Source organism: Crinia signifera, chromosome 4 (assembly GCF_055691185.1).
Source record: "Crinia signifera chromosome 4, ASM5569118v1, whole genome shotgun sequence".
NCBI classification, from domain to species: Eukaryota; Metazoa; Chordata; class Amphibia; order Anura; family Myobatrachidae; genus Crinia; species Crinia signifera.
Window position 1 is genome coordinate 137,613,823 of NC_139220.1, and position 22,862 is coordinate 137,636,684.

At 42.7% G+C, this 22,862-nt stretch overlaps 1 protein-coding gene across 5 annotated transcripts in view; it reads right to left on the reverse strand.

Annotated features, from left to right (window-relative positions):
- Positions 1-22,862, reverse strand: part of CAPS2 (calcyphosine 2) — a 100,876-nt gene that overhangs the window by 21,541 nt on the left and 56,473 nt on the right. For all 5 annotated transcript variants that reach the window (XR_014473428.1, XM_083182571.1, XM_083182569.1 and 2 more), the window contains 4 exons: positions 22,191-22,265; positions 15,588-15,683; positions 14,936-15,029; positions 5,195-5,313 (listed from right to left, as the gene is read on the reverse strand). Coding sequence is in view for 4 of the 5 variants with exons in the window: in XM_083182571.1 (XP_083038697.1) it covers positions 5,195-5,313; positions 14,936-15,029; positions 15,588-15,683; positions 22,191-22,265 (384 nt within the window). In the remaining variant the exon portion in view is untranslated. The remainder of the gene's footprint in view (positions 1-5,194; positions 5,314-14,935; positions 15,030-15,587; positions 15,684-22,190; positions 22,266-22,862) is intronic.

Sequence of the window (22,862 nt, forward strand, 5' to 3'; positions counted from 1 at the left end):
GTTCAAATTAAACATATGTAGCTGGTGACTTTTAGCCGTAGTGTCAGGTTGCACTGGGGAACGGGTATAGTCCCCGTCTCAGTGCACCTGTTACACTAGGTGTGTGTCTAATATCCCACTATCCCTTCCCCACATACAAATGTATTTTGTTGAATTGTGAATCGGTAGCGCTAACAGGAGTCCCGTAGGACACGGAGACCCGGAGTGAGCTACGTCTTACCTGGCGCCAGGTTCACGTCCTCACACTTTCACTGCATACCCCAGCCAATGAGGCAGTAGCACGCTGCACACCTCGTTTCTGAGCTGACACGGTACGCAGCAGGAGCAGCTAGCGGCTTCCATAGCGAGCGGGTGCACTGAGACGGGGACTATACCCGTTCCCCAGTGCAAACTGACACTACGGCTAAAAGGCACCAGCTACATATGTTTCATTTGAACTGCATTATAAAGTGTATCTATACACCAATTCATGATTATTTCTGCTAGCGGGACCAACAAGTACTATTCCCGTAGTTTGTGGGAATGATTCATGCAATATTAAATTTACTGCATATCAGCCTAACGAGGCAGTAGCATCGTGCACACCTCGTTCATAAATGTATACAGAACTAGCAGTTACATTGTGACGGGAATTATACTCGCTTCAGTTTGTCACGACGGGTGAAAGCCCGCTGGCGATCCATGCTCCGTTCATATACATTTAGGTGTATTTAACTGAGAACACTCTCAGTTGCATTAACAGGGATAAAATCCCGTTAATTGTAGGATTGGTCCAATCCCATTTAAGCATCCAGTGTGTAGCGCTACACCAATCCAATACTGCCAATAGGGATACTAAGTGGGTCCCACTAGGTGTGTTTCCTATTTAAACTTCATGTTGTTGTTATATGTATGTATGTGTGGTTTTATTTCGCAGCTATTTTTAATATGAATTCATTAAAAATTATGTTTTATTAGTTCTAATTCTTGAGGTGCACCAGCACATGACACTCCTTTCTGTCCCCCCATACTACTAGTTACACAGTGTCTGTGGTAGCACGCCCTCATACCCCATACCAATTGTGGTTAATAAAGAAAAAGAGGGTCCACTTTACACACATGATAAACATTTATTTCTGTGCAACTGACTAAACCCTTTCTTTTATCAGTATTGAGGTCTGTTTATTTCTATATCTTACCATAAGGTCTTCCAAATTCTAGTAATACAATATGTAATTAAATTAATTATGCAGGTGGATTGAAATGAAGAAACATGTATTATTTAGCAGTCTCTAAAAATGGAAGCAAAATTCATAAATGTAAGTGCAGGGAATGACATTACAGACACGTGTAATTATCTGATTCAATATAATCTGCACAGCTGAAATGTTCTGTTCAATGTTCCAATACAAATATTAGAAATGTTAATAGCAAACATGATTATAAAGAACAGCCGTAGAATGGGTATACCTTTAGGTTCTAATAAGCCTGAACAATTGTATGCCATTATAGTAATTACAGGAAATATCATAATTTGCTTAAATAGAGAGGTGTTCTTGAGGTCAAAATCTACCGAAACCTCCCAGGATCCCCATTTGTGGGCTTTACAGCAACATCCTGAAAGGACCCCTATTCTAATGCTTCTAGACAGACACTGTCTGTGTTAATTTTATACCCCACAGTAGTGCTCTAAGTACATGTAAATTTTATGAACCCTAATAGTTCCCTAGTTAATGTAATGCCAAACATTATTGCACTGACCCATAGTAGTACCATAGTTAACTTTATACCATACATTGTCCACAGCTCAAATTATGCCACATTGTAGTGCCCCCAGTATGCATTATGCCACATATTAAAACCAGTTCACAATATCACAGACAGGGCCCTCAATCCATATTGTTCAACACTGCATGACATATTTCATATTATGCAACATTATAGGGCCCAATTAATATAATACTGCACTACACTGTCCCAATTCATATTATGCTACATTAAAGTGCCCATAATGTACTATAACATCCACTTCATACACACATTAACTATATAACATACACTAACTGAAAATGGAAAGTTACACCATTAGCAGCCTTAACCTTCAGTAAGTATGGTATCCCATTTATCTCTTGTTTTAGGTCACCTTGTTTGCTGATGGCAAAGTCTCAAGTGCTTCATCTCTACTGGCAACTTTTAAATCTTCTGCAGGGCCTAAAGGGGCATACACACGGGGCGATTTTCACCCCATTTCTAAGTGATCTGACTAGATCGCTTAGAAATGAAGCACGGTTTGCTTTGTGTATATAGCCCCGGGCGACGGGGATATGCAGCTCCGCACCTCGCTATCGCTCGGAGTGACAGACAGGTCTTGCACTGTGTATCCTGCTAGATTGCAGGACTATGCCTACGCGGTGTGCAGCGATGTGTGCTGAGCGGTCGTGTTTAAGCACGTCACACAGCAAGAGAGGCCAGGTCGTCCCATGTGTAAGGGGCTTTACAGTGAGTGTGTAGAAGGAGGAGGGGAGGACCAATCAGCTCAGCCTGGAGGAAATACTTCCTCATGCAGGAAATTTTATTATGAGTGGAGATCTTAACTTTCTGGGACATTCCTGATCACAGAGCTTAATCCCCGACCCCAGCAAACTTAGCAAATCAAGAAGAAAACTGCTATCCAACAATATTATGCTCACTGATTAATGGATCATATCAGTGTGAAGCTTCACTGAGAGGAAAAGGCAGAGGGCGGGATGCTCTAAACCAGAAATGCGGTAAAAACCCTGTTATCGGGGGTTTTACTGCATTACTGGATTCTCTAACCCCCTTCCGCAGTGGCAGCGCTGCGGAGGGAATCACAAGCAAAAGCTGGCGATTCCCTGCAGAAGCCTATGGACTTCTTACCGCAGGTGTGGGTTGTTAGGTCTACACCAACTAGGATCGACAAGCATTGGGTCAACACCACTACGTCGACAGGCAGAAAGGTTGTCATGGGCCTAGGTCGACATGGGTCTAGGTCGGCATGACATTAGGTCAACACAAGCATTAGGTCGACATGGGCAAGGTCGACAGTCAAAAGGTCGACATGGGTGGGTTTCGCATTTTTTTTACTCGAATGTCAACACAGTCGACAAGGACACAGTTTGAAGTGCACCGCATCCCCTCACACTGCTCACTAAGCTTTGGGCACAGTGCCTCGCTATGCTCGGCACACTATTTTATTCTCCCACCACACCATAGTGGATGGTAGGGCATGAAATACTGCCTGTCGGCACATGTCGGCTCAAAAACCAGTGTAAAACCCCATGTCAACCGTTAGACTTTCGACCTAATGCTTGTGTCAACCTAATGACATGTCGACCTTGACCCATATCGACCTAAACCCATGTCAACCTTCCTGACTATTGACCTAGTGGTGTCGACCGAATGCTTGTCCACCTAGTTGGTGTAGACCTAATGACCATATCCCCTTACCGCAGAGCTGTGTGAGGGATCCGTCATGGAACTCTTCCAGCATGCCCTGTGGCCGACTCCGGCGCTCTGCGCATACGGACTCCCGGGTCTCAGACCCGGAAGTCCAGCGCTGTGGCTGCATCGCAAGGGACAGCTCTTATCGCAAGAGCTGTCCCTTGTGTTAATAACCGCATATACGTTAGAGCATATGCGGTTATTAAGAATGCAGTGCCCGGCAATACAGGGCAGCAGATGTTAGAACATCCCACCCAGAGAGAGCTACATAAATGAGCAACCACTATTTCCTCATTTTCGGTGTGGCAATGGACTGAACTCAAATTCTAATGTGAAATTCTGTGAACTTGGAAGACAACAAAATAAATCACATACAGGGCACAATCTGTGCTCACTACAGCTATGCTTATGCTCACTGCTTCTTCTGTCAGTAAGTGACTTCCTGCTTATTCTTGGAAGCATTGCCCCCTTTACACCATGACAATGGAGCTCTCCTCCCTAACAATTACGTCTGCCAAAAACCACCTGTGCTGCTACTGTGAACATGACCAAGGGAATATGACAATTCCAGATTACTGATATCTCCAAGTACATTTAAAAATAATCGGAACTTGTTTAGTTTCACGGCGGCACTTCCCAGCAGATCGCATGCAATATTTGCATTCGATTTAGCACACCCCCACTAGCCACGTCAGGCAGAAGCATGGCAAGCGCAGTGAGCCCCGCTAGGGGACGCAGTACGTGTCCTCCAGACCTGTTCATACCCCACTATCCACGTCGACGTGGAGTTGATTTTATAAAGTGTGGTGAGCGCAGCGAGCCACCGAGCCCGAAGCGTAGCAAGGGGACACGAAAAACGAGCCCGAAGCGTGGCGAGGTGACGTAGAATACACATCAAGTAGTCAGTGTTCCCTCGCGGCCTTCTCTGCACTCGCCGCGCTTCAGGCTCGTTTTCCGCGTCCGCTTGCCGCGCTTTGGGGTCGTTTTACACTGCGCTCGCCACGCTTTGGGCTCGGTGGCTTGCTGCGCTTTATACAATCGACTCCACGCCGACGTGGAAGGTGGGGTATGAACAGGTCCTGAGGACGCGTACCGCATCAGATTGCCACACTTCGGGCTGATGGATAGTGGGGATGTGCTAAATCGCATCGCGGATCAAATCATATGAAAAACGCATCCAATGTTTGCATATGATTTGCATGGAATTTGCATACAATTCAATCAGCTGGTAGGTGGCGCCGTGAAACTAAACAAGTACCAAATAATCTAGTCCTGAAGTGACCAGGGCTAGATCCACTAAGAAACGTATGTGCCCTATACAAAATTACCATGATGGTACTACTATGCAGGGGTGCCTTGGGTTGGTGGACCAGGATCAATTCATATTATGTATGGTCAATGTACCAGGCAAAACCAGTGCTTGTGGCTGCCAATCATAATATATGTGGACAAACAGAAGCAAATCCTGTCCCTCACCACATAACTGTGACATATACACAAAATGCACTTAATGTAATATTTTTTTTCTGAATTTCTCGATAAGAAGCATATGACCTAGGGGTGCCTTGAAAATATTTTGATGCTCTAGGGTGCCGTGATCCAAGAAAGTTTGGGAACCACTGGGTTAGATAAAATTGGTCCATCACGTGGCTTCTAATGGTCACTGGTGGTACTTCACCTCAGAGGTGAGGAGAATTTAGCCATGTAGATTAGATAGATAGACAGATTAGGGCAATATTTGTTAAACTAATACCTTAAGGCATTTAGCGCTTCCTCATCAACGTCTGTAATCCGGATAGTAAGTATTGGGTTTTGCTTCAAGCTTTCTGAAAGGCTTTGATGCTCCTCTATGAAGAACGTAAGGTTTGCTCCCTGAAACGATCAGAAGTACAGGATATTACACTTAAAAGCAATACAGAAAAATTGCAAGCAACAATCACTTTATTACTTCACTAATCAACTTTATTTACAAAGTCACTTCTGCAGTGTACAGTATAACCAGGGTATGGACAGAACATAGTAGAGCAGATACAAGTGTATTCAATGTTGGTCTCCGAGTAATCCCAATGCTGAAAGTGATCTGCCTTAAAAGGAAGGTGAAAGTTGGCACTGAGGTTATTAATCAATAAATCATTTGACAATTAGCCTTGTTCTATAAATAACTTAAATCTTCAGTACATTTAGAAGTGGTACCAAGTTACTGTGAATCAATTATCATTCTTTATTTACAGTGTCACTGTCAACATATTTTCCAGCATTGCATAATGTAGCAGATGAATATAGAAGTTGAGTATAGAAAGAAAAGATCCTTTTAACTACAGCTTACATTATATTACAAAGCGCATTATATAATATAAAAAGGAATACAATCTGGACAGGATCCTGGGGTTCACTATACCGATGCCGGCATCCCAACTACAGCTGTGAGACCAGCTCCTGAATCCAGACTGCTGTGATGCCAAACGGAAGTATACAGGGATGGGTGAGAGTCAGGCTGGGGAAGGGGAGATAGGTTTAGGCACTAGGGGAGGAGGGGGGTTAGAGACAGGCTGAAGGGAAGAAGGGATAGTGCTGTTATTTTGGTTCACTCCTTCTGACAAATTCCTTCTTAGATGGACAAAACCATGTGCACTGCATGAGGGCAGATGTAAAATGTGCAGAGAATTAGATTTGGGTGAGTTATTTTGTTTCTGTGCAGGGAAAATATTGACTGCTTTATTTGTACACTGCAATATAGATCTCACTTTGATGTAAAACCCCACCCAAATTTAACTCTCTCTGCACATGTACCCCACCTGCAGTGCACATGGTTTTGTCCATCTAAGAAGGAATTTGTCAAAAGGAGTGAACCAAAATAACCCTCAGTATTAGACTGCTGGGAGAAAAAGGTTGGGGGGGGGGGGGGGGGGTCAGGGGATTCTAGCGTGGGTATTTTAAATGTTGGCATCTGTCAGGCATCTGCATGTAACCCATCCAGACAATACCAACACTTTATAGGTAGCCTTATCTAATGTCTAACACTAAGGGCCCCCATACATTAGGCCGACTTGTCCTAGGGACAAGTCGGACTCAATTCTCCTGCGAGACGCCTGGCAGCTCCCCGGGAGGCTCACATACAATTTGGCACTTGATGTGCCATTTTTTACATGTGATAAATCGCATGCAATTTATCACATGTAAAAAAAAAACGGGGAGCTGCAGGGCAGTGAGGAGCAGAGTGGGGGGCGGGCAGCGGCGGTAGTGGGCGCTGGCAGCAGTGTCTCTGAAATGAGTGTCTGGTGGGTGCAGCGGGGGATGCCGGTGACAGTGGGGTGGGTGGCGGTGATAATCAGCATGCTGTCACCGTGTGCATCAGACTGGCAGCGGCGGCTATTACAACTTTAAAATAAAATGTCAAATGCCTGTCCGGCTTTTGATTGACGGAGATAGAGCACTCTCAGCCAATCAGCGGCTCCTTCCCAGCGGCCGCTGATTGGCTGAGAGTGCGCCAACCCACCCGCTGCACACAGTGACAGCAAGCTGATTATCACCGCTGCCCGCCCCACTGTCACTGGCACCACCCGCTGGGCACTCAATTCAGGCTTCTGCTGCCTGCCCGCCCGCTGCAGGAGGTCGGACGTCGTTATACATGCTGAACATCCGACCTCCTGATCCAGATCAAATGTCACACACATGCGATTTTGGGACGATTTCACGTGATTTATCGTCCCAAGTGCCGAAATCGTGTGGAATTGGCCCAAAATGGCATAGTGTATGGGGGCCTTAAGAAGCTGAAGAAGATTCAGTATTATGCCAGATGGCATAGAGAAAGTTACAAGAATTCACACTGTGTATGCCCAGAACAGTGTACTTGATTCAGAGATGTATGGAACTCTCAGATGTTTGTGGGTGAACTCATACAGTGCTTCCAATGTCATTATTGCTGTGGCCCTTAGGGGCAGGGACTGGCTGGCACTGCCAGCATTTCCAGAAAATGGGGGGTATGTGTTAATAGTCGCCACCGCAGCTCAACTTTGCAGCGCGTCCCGGCCGTTGCTAAATTATCGTGAAAGCCACCCGCTTAATATTGTGGTCTAAGGTTTTGCTAGCAGCCAGAATGCTGCTTTGCCTACAAACAGCTGCTCAACTGCATTAGATTCTTCATTAAGAGGTTGGGTTTTCTGTGGGTTGCTGACTGGCTGTGTTCCCTGTTAAAGGGCATTTAGCTCCACACAGCCTTGCTGGTGATAGTTTCTTTTTGGAAGTCGTTTCATACTTTACTACTGCTGCTGCTGCTCTTATATTTAATGGCTGTGTACATTTCCCATGCTGTGGATATCTATTGTGAACAGCAGGAGCCATTGTGTTTAACCATTGCTACTGCATTCTAAGCTGTGGTGTAGACCTGTGTATTCCATCCAGTGCCTATTGTGATGATTAAAGTCCACACTCATTGTCTGCATAAGTCCTTGCAACTACCAGTTGCATTGCCCTAAACATTCCTAGTGCTTTTTATTAGTACAGTTAACTGTGGCTATGCCATATTGGTGTAGCCCACACTTACTTCAGGAAACAGGAGATAGATTTTGTACACTCCAATTGCTGTTCCAGGGTTTTAGAGAAGGGGATGAGGGAGAGGCAAACATGTGGCTTTAACCACAGGGTATGAACAGTTGGTCCTTGCAGCAGCTGATCAGAGCACACTGCATACAGGATTTTAGTCTGTTATTGTAAATACTGTACTTAGAAGCTCCTAAAGTTAAACAATCAATGATCACATTTGGAATGGGATCTGGGTGTGATATACAGTAAGTGCCTATGATCGCATTGCAGAATGCAATCACATTGGGTGAATGTATCACCAAGCAAAGGTAGGGAAAGGGGCTCCTTAGGAACCTCACTTCTGTGGTGTGCCAAATTTCATGCCAGGTCTGCTCCACATTATTCAATCCCTGGTGACCTCCATCCACAGTGACCATTTCTAGTGGGTTTACTGAAGAACCCTGCCGGAATTACACCCGCAATGTGTAGCCGTTAGATAACAAATGGCTAAAGCTACCTGGAAATGGGGGTAGCTGCAGGGACCAACACAGGAAATGCTTTAAATTCTGGATATATATATATATATATATATATATATATATATCTAGCAGTGTCACATACCCATAGAAACCTTTGGGGGATGCTGCTGTAGGTATGAATGGAGGCATCCAGGTGATATATAATATTTGCGGATAACACCTAAAATGAGAGTTTAGGGTGTATCATATGTCCCAGATGTTGGGGCACGTTACATAGATGGCATATTACAGAGTCTATTGGCAGCACAAATGGTGTAATGATTAGCATTACTGCCTCACAGCACTGAGGACATTCATTCAGTTCCAACCTTGCACCGTGTATATATTCTCCCTGTGCTTGCATGGGTTTTCTCCAACAAAAAAATTAACCCTAGTGTGCGGATGTGTGTGTGTGCGGGCGTGTGTGTGTATATATATGTGATAGGGAACGTAGAGTGCCATCTGCACTGGGGCAGGGACTGATGTAAATGGCCCAATATTCTCTGTAAAATGCTGCGGAATATGTGTTCGCTACTGTATATACATAACTGGTCATAATATAATAAATGATACCAGTGGAGGCATCAAGAGCAGCCTCAATATAGCATAGGTGACATGCAATTCATCTTGTCTGTAATTTTCCCATTTAATGTACATAGATAGTAGCAGTGAGAAGGGTTAGCAAACTGACCAAAGATGTTAACATTTACTAAATAATACAATGGTTTTAGATATTATTTTTAAATAGGAAAAACTCTAATTACTATTTATAGGTACAGTATATACTCGGATTCGTTGCAAAAGAGCATGGATAGCGGTATGAAATTATTGGAAATTGACTGAAAACTTACTTTAGTAATGTTTTTTGTGCCCGAAAATAAAGAAAAGGTTTAAAATAGCTGGCTGTCATTGTGTTGACCATTTCTGTAAATTAAATAAAGAAATAATAAATCACAATTGATAAATTTTATTTATGGCCACTAATATATGTTTTTTTTTCTTTATCTTCATTGCCACTTTTGGGGTTCATAATGATTTTTCCACCTTCCCCCAAACTTTTTTCCAGGTTGTGTACTGAAGAAAAGTTATTGGTACTCAGCAAGTGTCACAAATAATATTTTTTATAGAAATGCCCACCAGGTAGGCAGGAAGGGGAGGGGCTAGGGTGCATGAGTTCCACCACCTTTCTAGGACCACTTTAAGCATGCAAATATAGTCATATATACATGGTAAATCCATATTAATTGTGGATGGTCAGGGTGGAAGCAAATAATGGGTACTAAGGATGACAAATGTCAGCACTAGTTGGCTGAATTACTGCTTACACCAACTGGAGCTTTTTCATTTACCCTGGCATAGATTATACCATTGCAAGTACAATTAAGTGGCGAGTGGCTTCTGCTGTATTAGAACATTTTTTTTGTCTACAGTTTGTACTCAATTCCCAGTTTATGTGGGCTTGCTTATTTCAACAAAAGTGAAGAGCCAACTTATTGCAATTCTATTTGCTTATTAAGTAGTTTCAAATGAATTTGGCCCACAATCCCCACTTGTCTGGACCAAAAAGGATTACATGAATCATTTGGAAATAAATATGTATGCACTTAGAACGTATCCCAAGATATGTGTGGTCATCGGTCATGAATTGGGCTCTCTGTGAAATAAACTACATAGGTTCAAACACAAAACCGGCAAACAACTTGAACAGGATCTCATTGGCCAAGTGAACATCAACAGATTCTACTTGAGATTACCCAACTCATATAGAATGCAGACATTCTATGTATAATAAGAGCATTATCCAGATTGATAACTTCTGCTTAGAAAATGTATATTTTAGGTCACTTTTAAGAATATCTTCTGCACATTATTTTACCAAACACATTTCTAGTTAAAATACTAAATCCAAAAGCTTTTTCTTTCCTCAGAAGACAAAGCTGCAATCTTGTAATTCACTGAACTTGACTATGTTAGTGATCCAGTGATGTCTTTATTTTCTCATTCTGAAGACAGCATATATAAGAAGGCAAATTTATATAAACAACATTCACGCTTAGTCAATAGCTAATACAAATTCTACACCGAAACCCATCAATCTTCCTTCATTGTTTCCGAACACAAGTTCCCAAATTGTTTTCATCTTAAACACACTTTGTCCCTCTGGTTTTCAGTAATAGTATGTGACAATATAATGAAGCAAGTGTTCAGGATTACAAACAGTAGAATAGCAGGAGGCCGTCCACATATACAACGGAAACTGAAAATTTCAGTTTAAATTTAGATGAAAAGCAAATAAACAAAAATAGAAGCATGTCTCGGTGAGTAATCTATGTTAAGACATGTTATGGCAGGTTCCTTCATTGAAGGTGTAGTTCAGCAATCCCTAGAGCTACGTGTGGCTTACTGCTAGGGCAAGTACTTGACAACATTTTAATCAGGTCTCCCCTGAAATATATTTTGTTAAATGTTGTTGTACTTATTTGTTTTTTTGTTGTTTCCGTATTACACAGGAGGAACACAGGGCCTTATTTTGGTTCACTCTTTCTGACAAAATCCTTCTTAGATGGACAAAACCATGTGCACTGCAGGGGAGCATATGCAAAATGTGCAGAGAGAGTTAGATTTGGGTGGGGTTTTACTTCAAAGTGAGATCTATATTGGAAGTTTAAAAATAAAGCAGCCAGTATTTTCCCTGCACAGAAACAAAATTACTCACCCAAATCTAATTCTCTCTGCACATGTTACATCTGCCCCCCTGCAGTGCACATGGTTTTGTCCATCTAAGAAGTATTTTGTCAGAAAGAGTGAACCAAAATAAGGCCCACAGAGAGGAACACAAGGCAAACAAATATTTTACAAGAGCTACAGTACATAAACTTGGATTCTAAGTGGGGAGCACTATGAATTTAAACAAAACCTTTGTACACCCCTTTAAAAGTATCATCTCTTTCTCCTGAGACCAATGTAACTTGCCAGGTACTGTTGATCCTTTGAAAGGCTGGAAATCTGAAGGGTGCTTTATATTACTTTGAGAATATTTTGGTTAACACTAAAAGGTCAAAATGCACAAGGTCAATACAAGCAAAAGGTCAACACATGAAAAGGTAGACATGCATTTTTCTTGTGTTGTCGACACCTGAACATATGGACATGTTCCTCGCTCCAATACTGCTGAGCTTGGCACACTTTAATCGGAGTCCGCATGGATAGTAAAGTACGAAAAAGTAAATAAAAATTCCCCAAAAATCCACGTCGACCAAATGGTGTTGAGCTATTGGGTGAAATTTAATAGGATGAGAGATTCAGAAAGTGGAAGATTTGGTAAGAATAGTCCAGTTTTTTAAAGCAGCAATCATTTACACTTCTAAATTAAACTGGTTTTGCAGTGTAAATGATTGCCAGCCATAGGCGTGCGCACGGGGGGTGCCAGGGGTGCACAGGCACCTCCTAATGACTTGCACCCCCGCACGATTGCAGCACCTCCTACTAGTGGCCGCCGGTCTGGGAGGAAGTCCCCAGTCAGCACAAAGCTGCAACCGCTCAGAGGGGGAGAGTTCTGCGATTCGCGGGTAGAAAGGGGGCGGGGCTTAATGCCGCGAAATGCCCGCCCCCATCCGATCAGCTCAATTCAGGACACAAGGACAGGTAGTGTGCTCTCCCTCCTGCCCCCTCTCCCTAAAACTCTCCCTCTCTCACACACTCTGCCCCCCCCCTCTCTAAGACACTCTGCTCTCCCTGACACTGATACCCCTCTCCATGCAGTCTGCCCCCCCCCCCTCGCCATGACACTGTGCCCCCTCTCTCCCTGACACTGCCCCCCCTCTCCCTGACACTGCTCACTCTCTGTCACTGACACCCCCCCCCATATGCATGGCACTCTGACCCCCATCTCCATGGTACTCTGCCCCCCCCCCCCTTCTCCATGGCACTACTCTGCCCCCTCCTTCTCCATGGCATTCTGCTCCCCCCCCCCCCTCTCCATGGCATTTCCCCCTCCTATCTCCCTGACACTGCTTCCTCTCTCTCTTTGACTCTGCCCCCCCCTTCTCCATGGCACTCTGCCCTCCTTCTCCATGGCACTCTGCCCCCACTCTCCCAGACACTGCTCCCACTCTTTCTCTGTCCCCCCTCTCCATGGCACTCTGTCCCCCCTCTCCATGGCATTCTGTCCCCCCCCCCCCTCTCCATGGCACTCTGCTCCCCCCCCCCCCCCCTACATGGCACTCTCCTCTCTCTCTCCCCTGCCCCCCCTCTCCATGGCACTCTGCCCTCTCTCTCTGACACTGCCTCTCCATGGAACTCTGTCCCCCTCTCCATGGCACTCTGTCCCCATCCACTGTGTGTCTGGCGCATGCGCAGAAGCTAAAGAAGGACACTGGGGAAGCAACCGGCAACATTTAAATTTACAAGGCTGGCCGACATCTGGCTGCACTGATTGTTGCCTGTCCATGTCCAGCCAGTCCCAGTATGTCCAGACCACTGCCCCAGTAAGTTAATGGCAAGTGCTGTGATACTGTGCTCCAGCCCTGCGTGTGCTGTACCAGAGACCCCCTGAGCCCTCCGAGCCCTGACATCAAGCATGAAATCCCTAGCAATTAACATGTAGGTAAGCAATACTTATGAGGCATCATATGTAATAGCCCTTATGGTGTGTAGTATAATATGTAATGGGCATTAAGGCATGTGGCATAATGTGTAATGGGCATTACGTATGTCAAATAATGTGTAATGGGCATCATAGTCTGTGGTGTAACATGTAAGGGGCATCATGGTCTGAGGCGTAATGGGCATTACAGTGTGCGGAGCAACATTTAATGGGCATCACAGTGTGAAGTGCAACGTGTAATGAGCATCACAATGTGAGGTGCAACATATAATGGGCATTATGGTGTGTGACCTAATGTGTAATGGGCATTACGGTGTGTGATGTAAAGGGCATCACGGTCTGAGGCGTAACGTGTAAGGGGCATCATGGTGTGAGGGGTAATGGGCATCACAGTATGAGGCGCAACATGTAATCAGCATTACGGTGTGTGGCGTAATGTGTAATGGACAGTACGGTGTGTGGCGTAATGTGTAATGGACATTACGGTGTGAAGCGTAATGGGCATTATGGTGTGTGACATAACATGTAATAGGCATTATGGCATGTGGTATACTGTGTAATGGGTGTGTGACGTGTAATAGGCATCACGGTGTAAATGTTTGGCGTGCACTTTCCCTATTTTACTAAAAATTGGCAAGCCCTGGCAAAATGTGTAATGTCCGTAATGCCATACGGTGTGTGGCATTATGTGGAATGAGCATTACTTTGTGTGGCATGTGTGATGGGCATTATGGTGTGTGGCATTAAGTGTAATGGGCATTATGTTGGGTGGCATAATGTGTGATAGGCATTACTGTGTGTGCCATTATGTGTGATTGGTATTACTGTGTGTTCCATTATGTGTGATGGGCATTACTGTGTGTGGCATTATGTAGAATGGGCATTAATGTGTGTGGCATTATGTGTGATGGCTATTATGGTGTGTGGCTTTATGTGGAATGGGCATTACAGTGAGTGCCATTATGTGTAATGGGCATTACAGTGTAGATTTTTGCAGCTTGCCTTCGTCTAGTATATGTGTGGGAGAATGATTCACGCTGAAGTGCATATACATAAATAAGTCACCTTCTATTTAGTTTGCAATGATGCCCAGTAGGCGGCGATGGACACGCCCAGTAGGCGGTGATGGACACGCCCCTCCAATGGTGCACCCCCTAAGAAAATGGGCTGCGCACGCCTATGTTGCCAGCTGGTCACCGCTGCCGGTCCTGACCCCCATCAGGCATCCTAGAGGGAGGGAACGTCTCCCAATGGGACTGCCTTAAGTGACTGGCAGGTCGGACTTCCAATAAGAAGCCACTGCCAGTCACAGTGAAGCCAGTTCAGTCTCAAAGACTGCATCTAGCTTCACACAAAACAAACGGATGGTGCCATAACATAGACAGAGGTATTTGACAGCTGTCAACAAAACTATTTAAAATTTATATCAATATGTCTGCTCAAAATGGTTAGTTCGTACAGTTAATGAAAGGCATTACGATTTATATAATCTATTCATAGTCTGGAAACATCATGACCCATAATTCATTTGTCTTCTGCAGACAGACATTGACAATTATTTATGTTTCACATAATGAACAAAGGGTAAAAAAAACTAATGGCAACAGGGAAGAGAGTGCTTAAAATATAGATAAATAATGGCAATGACTGTCCACATAAAGCATCCCATGCGTCGTAGGTGTCCAGATCAATGGATTTCTTCCCATTGAAGGAGTCTGATAATCCCAAAGCATGTATTTCTAATATGGTAAAAGCAGCTTAACTCATTTAGAGCTAATTTATACTACTTAACATACAGAAGCACACAAAGTTTCAGGTCCCTGATTGGACTGGAACAGTGCAGACTTACAGAATAAAAGTCCTCAAGCTCATATGGATTTCCTCTTTTCCACCCAGATTGATGGCAATAAATCCCCTTTTGGATGAAGGGTAACGCATTTGTCCTTTTGGAAAAATAAAGAAAAGTAATTTTAATAACAGTACTATAGGGGATAGTTTGGCAATGAACAATGGTGTACATAATATATGAAAAGAAGCATGATAGTGTTTCATCCTGTGACTTTTTCGATGCTCATTGAAGTCATTTAAATGGTGAAAAAAATGTGGCTTTATCATGACAAGGCAACAAAAAAGAAAAAATATTTAAAATGTTGTAAGGTTTGGGATCTCAATGTACACCTCTGTGATATGATAGTGCTCAACGTACACCTCCGTGATATGATAGTGCGTTAACTCTGGGAAAACAGAAGACACGCACAGTAATAACTGAATTAGAGGCCCTCTGAACACACATGTGATGGTTGTTGTGTTTAGGGTCTTAAATATAGCTCTAGGCATAAATGGAGGTCAAAGCACCTTGTAAGCTCTATTGCACAGACAGTTTTTCAATCAGAAGTACAATACATTTTTCAGATCAGTATTAAAATAAAAACAGCCATGAGCTAAGCAATCATACTATATGATGTCATTATGTAATAGAAACATGTATTTTTCAAGCTTACCTATTTTTTCCAAATTGACGATATTCATAAATTGTAACAGACTTGTCATATGCGAAAAAGAATCCAATAAGTTCCCTGCAGGCATCACGACCATTTCTACCAAAGAACAAAGGGTCATGAATTTCTATTGCATGATGGTACAGTATATCATGTTTGCATTGTGTTAAAGTGTGAGCCAATTATGCAGTGTACAGTGCCTAGAACATCCAAAATAAAGTAGAAGACTTATCTATAACCTTTATAAAAGTTTTCTATTATTCCTGATCTTCTCATTCTCTTATGTTGCGTACACACTGGGTGATATTTTAAACAATATCCTTCATTTTGGCCCTTCGGAACAATATACTGTAGTTCAAAATTGGCCAGTGTGTATGCAATGAACGATGGAAGCTCCCAGGGGTTGTTAATGAGGGTGTCTCTAGTCTGTACTTAAGGATCAATTTTGGCTATGTCGTACACAAAAAGCTGCATATTACTAGACTCTAACTAGATCGTCATCATTCATTAGATTGTTCAGTGTGTATGTACAATATCGTTTGTCTAGAACACTGGAAAAGTTCAGGGGAATTGTTCAACAATATCTGTTACTCAAAACATCATCTAGTGCAGGCTTGTACAAACTGTGGCCGTCCAGCTGTTGCGAAACTACACATCCCAGAATGCCTAGTTTTAGCATTTGAAAATGACAGGCATTGATTGGCTGGTGCTTTATCTCCTTTCATTTTATCTCCACTTTATCTCTTCACCAGGCTTAATACATCTGCGCCACTGACTGAAAACATGATTTTAACAAACTCCTTCATCAGTCCAATAAGCAAGTATTTAGGCCCTGATTCAGAACTGTTAGCAAGACTGCAATTTTTGCAGCTAGACAAAACCATGCAGGTGGAGAGAAATTTACTGTACATTTGGGTTTGTTATTTTGTTTCCGTGCAGGGTAAATACTGGTAGCTTTATTCTTACACTGCAATTTAGATTTCAGTTTGAACACACCCCACCCAAATCTACCTCTCTCTGCACATGTAACATCTGCCCCACCTGCAGTGCAGCATGGTTTTGTCCATCCGCAAAATTGCAGCCTTGCTAACAGGTGTGAATCTGGCCCTTAGGGAGAATAAACGAGAAAGCATTTAGGAGAGGGTTTCATTACCACTTCCACAGCCTCATTGAATCAGCCTTCATTGATTTACCAGAAATAAACCAACTCTCATTTTGAATGTTTGTGCCCAAGATTATAGTTCTGGCCAGTCACAGAACAGCTTCACATGGTGTAGCAAGCAAGGAGATGGTAATATACAGTATTGTACAACATAATACCCACAAATGATACTATGTACTAAATATTTTCAATAAATAAATTACAAGTCAAGCCTTCACTAAAGAACAATTAGTTTTTCTCCACAGTACAAAACTGGTCCAACCTTGAATGTGCTCTAGTCAATAAATGCATTTAATAAAAAAAATATTGTGTTTATAACAAAAACACTGCCCCAGTGTTACGTTGCTGTGTCCCGGTCCGATGAGGCATCATTGCAGTGAATAATGTGATTCATGGCAGTCTTTTGTTTTCATTACACAGAAATAACATCATTGAATGCCTTGGAGCTACTAACTCATGGTTTGCACATTAATTTCACCAGAGCCACCAGCAGGTCAGATTTATATTGGAAACAATTTAATAGACTTTAAAAGGAAATTACACTGAAGCAAGGATACCGCAAAAGAGATTACGAGAGTTCTCTTTCACTTGATATATTACTAATGTCATTATTTGTGCATTCCCAGCATTTGCTAGAAAATAAAGTTGTTTTATATATGAGCATTAATGTCATTTTTGGTACAACAGGAGATTGCAAATAATCATGTTAAAATGGCAACTAAGGACTGAATCATTTATGGGATACGGCCACTAGGTCAACACCATTAAGGTCGATATAAACTGGGTCAACAGGCCTTATAACGACACAAGCAAGTGTAGCGAGAGGACGCAGATGCATCAATACGGTGTCCATGTTGACTATGTCAACATTTGGGACAAAAAAGTCAAAAATTCATGTCGACCTTCCCAATGTTGACATAATGCTTGTGTCGACCTTTTGACCCTGCTGACCTTAGGCATGTTGACTTTTTGTCTGTGTCGACCTTCAGTGGAAGACCCAATGTATGTCAACCTTACTTTGGTTGACCCAATGACCCATACCCTAATTTTTTTTTTAATTAAAGGGCAATGAAAATCTAACTGATGGACAGCGGGCCCAAATTAGACCTGTTCGATCTTCTGTGAATGGGCAGCACAAGAAATTATCCGATGGCTCCGCATGCACACAGTAAACTTTGCGCACGCATGAGTCGTCAGTACGAAGACTGCCTTCCCTGGCTGCTCGTAGCCTTCGCAGTCCTGAGTAAGTCTAGACTTACGTGGTGCTGCAAACAGAAGGGAAAATCATTCGATGTTAAGTGATTCCAAATGGTTTTTTTCCCTGATGTGCATGGTTGCGAATGCATTGGCGGCCATGCACATGGCCGGGATTTCACTCGGATGGGGTGGGGTGGTCTTTGCCTGCTCGCTGGGCTCTGAAAGCTCGAGCAAGCAGGTATGAATCGGGCCCAGAGTTTTCAGTATACATTTCAAATATATGATTATGAAATAAATGATTTTGCGTCACATCAAAAATCCATAACCTAGCATAGTAAACTAATTCATGTACAAATCAGTTAAGGTTCCCACACACTGTACATTTTTTTTAAAAGATATGCCCATTTCCGAACGATCAGAATTTCCAAACATTTAAAAACGTACCATGTGTGGGCATGATGACAATCCAATGCAGTTGCCCGTGGGTCGTATATGGAGCTTGCTGATCCATTCAACATGTGGAAAAATTAACAACCCGTTGTGCTGGATTTAGCCCATTCATTTGAGTAGGAGTTTTGAAACCTCCTGCCTGCCGTTGGACTCTCTTCATCTGGTGCAAAGGTGTGGCAGAGTGGGGGGAGCAGCAGTCCACGAACACTCCTGATCATGGCCACACAGAACAATTGGATAACCCTCTGATTGTTTACTCAATTGTTCTGTGTGTGGCCATGTTCAGGGGTGATCGGGATTTCAAGGGAAATTGGATAGATATCTAATTGGATCTGATTTCTATCCCTGTGTGGGCACCTTTATGCTTATCTTTACCAGCCACTTTCCTAGTATAGCCATCATACACCAAGGAGCATATTCAACTAGGCCTTTCAACCCAAGAGCGCATTTTCATTGCAGCCTAAGAACTAGCGAGAAAAGGTCCACATTAAGGTGCAACCCTAGTTGTACTTACAATAGGGTGCAGGAACCCAGAGGCGCTTGAGTTTGTGCAAGAATGTTCTGCTGGGGCGGCCTGTGATGCGTCGGAGCCAGGGGTAACAGCAGTGTCTGCTGGTCTCTCTGCCCGGTGTGGGGGGGGGGGGGGGGGGCACCACAAACTTTTTGGCAGGGGGGAGCAAACTTTGTAGTATCGCCACTGGATACAGTGGATTGTGGACGCTAATCACTAGGGGGTGTAACAGCATGCTGGAGTTTTAATGCAAGACACTGCATTATTTGAAAACAGGCTGAGATGAAGCACAGTTCTTCTGCAGTGTAGGCATATATAGCATTATATAGCAGCTGTGGTGCTGTGCTGCCCCCTCCCCTCCTCTGCCCTTATTTTGACTTTCTCATTATTCAAGTTTGATCATATTCTCTGTGTTCTGACTAGAGTCCCTCAATAACAATTCAACCAGCAGAAATGGCCATTCTACATAACTACATTTCCAGAAGCACATACACCATGGGTCTTCAAACTGTGGCCTCCAGATGTTGTGGAACGACATGCCCCAGCATGCACTGACAGTTTTGGCATGCTCTTATAGGAAAAAATGTGGCAATACATGTTGGAACATGTAGTTTTACAACATCTGGAGGGCCACAGTTTGAAGACCCATGACATACACATTCTCTTACGTGATCTCAATTAGGACAGAGGGGAGCGAGTGGCAGTAGCGTAGAAATGCTGACAATGGCAGCAAAACTCTGCCCCCCCCCCCCCCCCTAATCTTGCCAAACTCATAGATATTTTCTATGCATGTAGCCCCATGGGTCTGCGTATGGTAAGAGCAGCATCTAGCTGCACTTAACCACAGGTGTAACATAGTTGTCTATTAATTAATCTATGTTCTTAAGAAAAACTAAAATAAACCCAGAGCACAAATTAATTGAATAAATCACAAGTCACTGTAGTCAGGGACACAGCAGAGGTCAAGAATCCAAAGAATAAAATCCAAAATGCTGCCACAGATGGTTGACGCCATTGCAATCATAGTTGGCATGTGCACGTGCCAGTCAGTGACTTTCGAATTGCTTCCTTACTAATTATGCCAAACAGCTAATATAAACTGGTATCTGAAAAGCAATCAGTGATGTTTTGCTTGATATCATCACATATGTACTGCTTATACAACACAAACCTAGTGACAATACCAGCATATGCTATGAAATCTCACTTGTCCTTGAGCATCCATTACAAAGCATATGAATAATCCATTTAGGGTCTAGCCATGTTAGTCTGTTACTCTTGGAAAAGCAAATAAAAGAAATTCTTCAAAGCCCCTGGAGTAAGCATGTGAATTACTGAGATATGCAGCGGAATTAGCTATGCCAAATCCTTTTAAGAAAAGGAGAGAATAAATCTGTAGTCATCTTGTTTAAAAATAAATCACACCTAAGAAAAGTCTGTAAAAAATTCTTAAGATCAAGTGAGCTTTTTATTGGGTTATATTTCAATCATCCGATAATGTCACATAAAGGTCACTATGAAGCACTTTCTGCCCTTGAATTTGAAGACTTTGATGCAGTGACTCAGATGTACACAGTATGGATTTACATCCCCCTGACATATGACGTTCTGGCAATGTGGAAGAGAACACGTTACATGTACATGCCTGTTTTGCAGCATGTAGCACAGATATATTTAACACAATCATTTAACTGACTGTGAGCCACTGGCTCAATATCACTTACATCAAGTGCATTTAATGGCAACGGTTATGCAAATGATAATTATACAGTACATATAATTCGTTTCAAAGGCACACTATCAAATATTTGCTCAGCAAAGGATACAGATAGCAAATTAATTTTTGTGCAAATGATCCACCTTTAACATCATAAAATTAAAACAAAAATACATGAGAGCGGCAAACATTAATTGGGGTAGATTAGACAACTGCAGAAGTTGCAAACACTATGGAGTGACTTGACATGCTTTACAGTTGAAGACTGTGCACAATGGTGCATTATCAATGTGGGATTCTGCGGGCTTGCAGCAATAGCCTGGTAATTTAGGATAAGTACAGTACTGTGAATGCCACACTTAAACAATGGAGCACTTTTCTGCATAGCCTGCGATTCCATCGATACAGCCTTAATAAACTTTATTACGTGAAAACACCACTTATAATACACAATAGGGCAGATGTACTAACCAGCGTTAAGTGCAGAAATGCACTTAACGCTAGTCAACTGGGGGGGGATTACGGTTTCCCTAATGTATTACTAGCGCTCGACGGAGCTGTCCCCTGCAATCTCCCCCAGTGATTAGCGGCTGGGGCGATGTGTTAACAGCCGCCGAGGCGTTAAATTGCCCCGGCTGCTTTCGCCAGCTCAGGGCTAGCGTTGTCCTATCCCCCACTGCGGGGACAACGCTAGCCCTGCTGCTAGCTCCAGGCTGCGCTGAAGATCTTGCGGTAATAGCGAGATCTCGCACATTCCCAGTACTGCTGGGATGGGGACGTACGACTACGCATGTGCAGGGCCGCCAATAAGGAGAGCCATTAGCGCTGGGCTTAACGGCTCTCCTTATCGACTGGGGGGGTTTAATACATCTGGAGATAAAACTAAAATTCATTCAACTCTCGATCCTCTGGACTTGCGTGTAGGGTTCCAGAGGATTTGAATAGTGAAAAACATGTAAAATACACTTAGAAATCAGGTGTGTGTGTGTGTATATATATATATATATATATATATATATATATATATATATATATAGTTACTATCAGCTTTGGTTTCATAAAACCTACACATGCATTACCCAACATTATACATCTACAAGGAAAGCAGTTCGCAACATAATTAGCAATGGTGTATACCACTTGCATTCAAAACTAGCGTTGCTATTCAATAACAGATCTGAAAAATCGTTTCTGGATTTATGACCAACCAAGGTAAGAAATCTCATCCCAACAACTTTCTACATAGAGAGAACAAAGAATATTTTTCTATGGAATTTCCCTTTAAACATTAAACAATCTGCATTATTCAATAGAACACTTCCACATGAATAAATGTTCTTGAAATAACTGTATTTATTCACACCAGCTAATAAGCCCCATATCTCAGTAATAAAGTTTAAGGAAGCTAGAACAATTCTACAGAAAGAAAACTCTGTCTAAAGCATAAACATATGGACATAGATATGAATCTTACTGTACAATAGAAGTAATTTGGGCCTAAAGCTTCACTACAGCATTATGTTCTTTTAAGCAGTGAAAAAAGCACATCATTTTTATATGTATAATTACCTGCATATGATTCGAGCATCGAAACGCAGCTTGTTTGACAGCACATTCTCTGTTAATGTTGAGCTTGTTTTTATTCTATAAACAAAAGCATAAGGTTAGAAACCTCACAAAAGATTGTATTAAACAAAAAAAAGTTAAATAAATACGCAGTTAGCTATGTATAAAAATAGAACTTCAATTACATTAATCGGTTTCTCTCAATTTAGCAAGAAGCCATAAATGTAATTTAGTCAAACATCAGGGGTTGGGTAAGTGGCCCTTGGCACAGAAACTTGGGGTGACATTTAATAGAATGCTATTTTATCGCACTTTTTGAAATCGCGCCATATCGCGGCAAATCACACTTTTAGAATTTGCATTTTTCCCTTGTACTCTGCATATTTAATGAACTGCGAATTCGTGGGGAAAAATTGCGATATGGTGCGATTTGTGGCAATTTTAAGTAATGGAAATGTGAGCATTTTTCAGTCATGAAAATGTGCACATTTCAAAACTTGCTATTTTTGGTAAAAAATAAAAAATTGTGCAAAAAACAGTGTGGGATCCCCCCTCCCGAGCACAACCAGCCCCGGGCTCAAAGAGACGGTCCTGGTTTCATAAAATCAAAGGGCAAACCCAATAGGGGTCCCCTGGATTTTATAAAACCAGCACCAGGCTCAAGGGCCGGTCCTG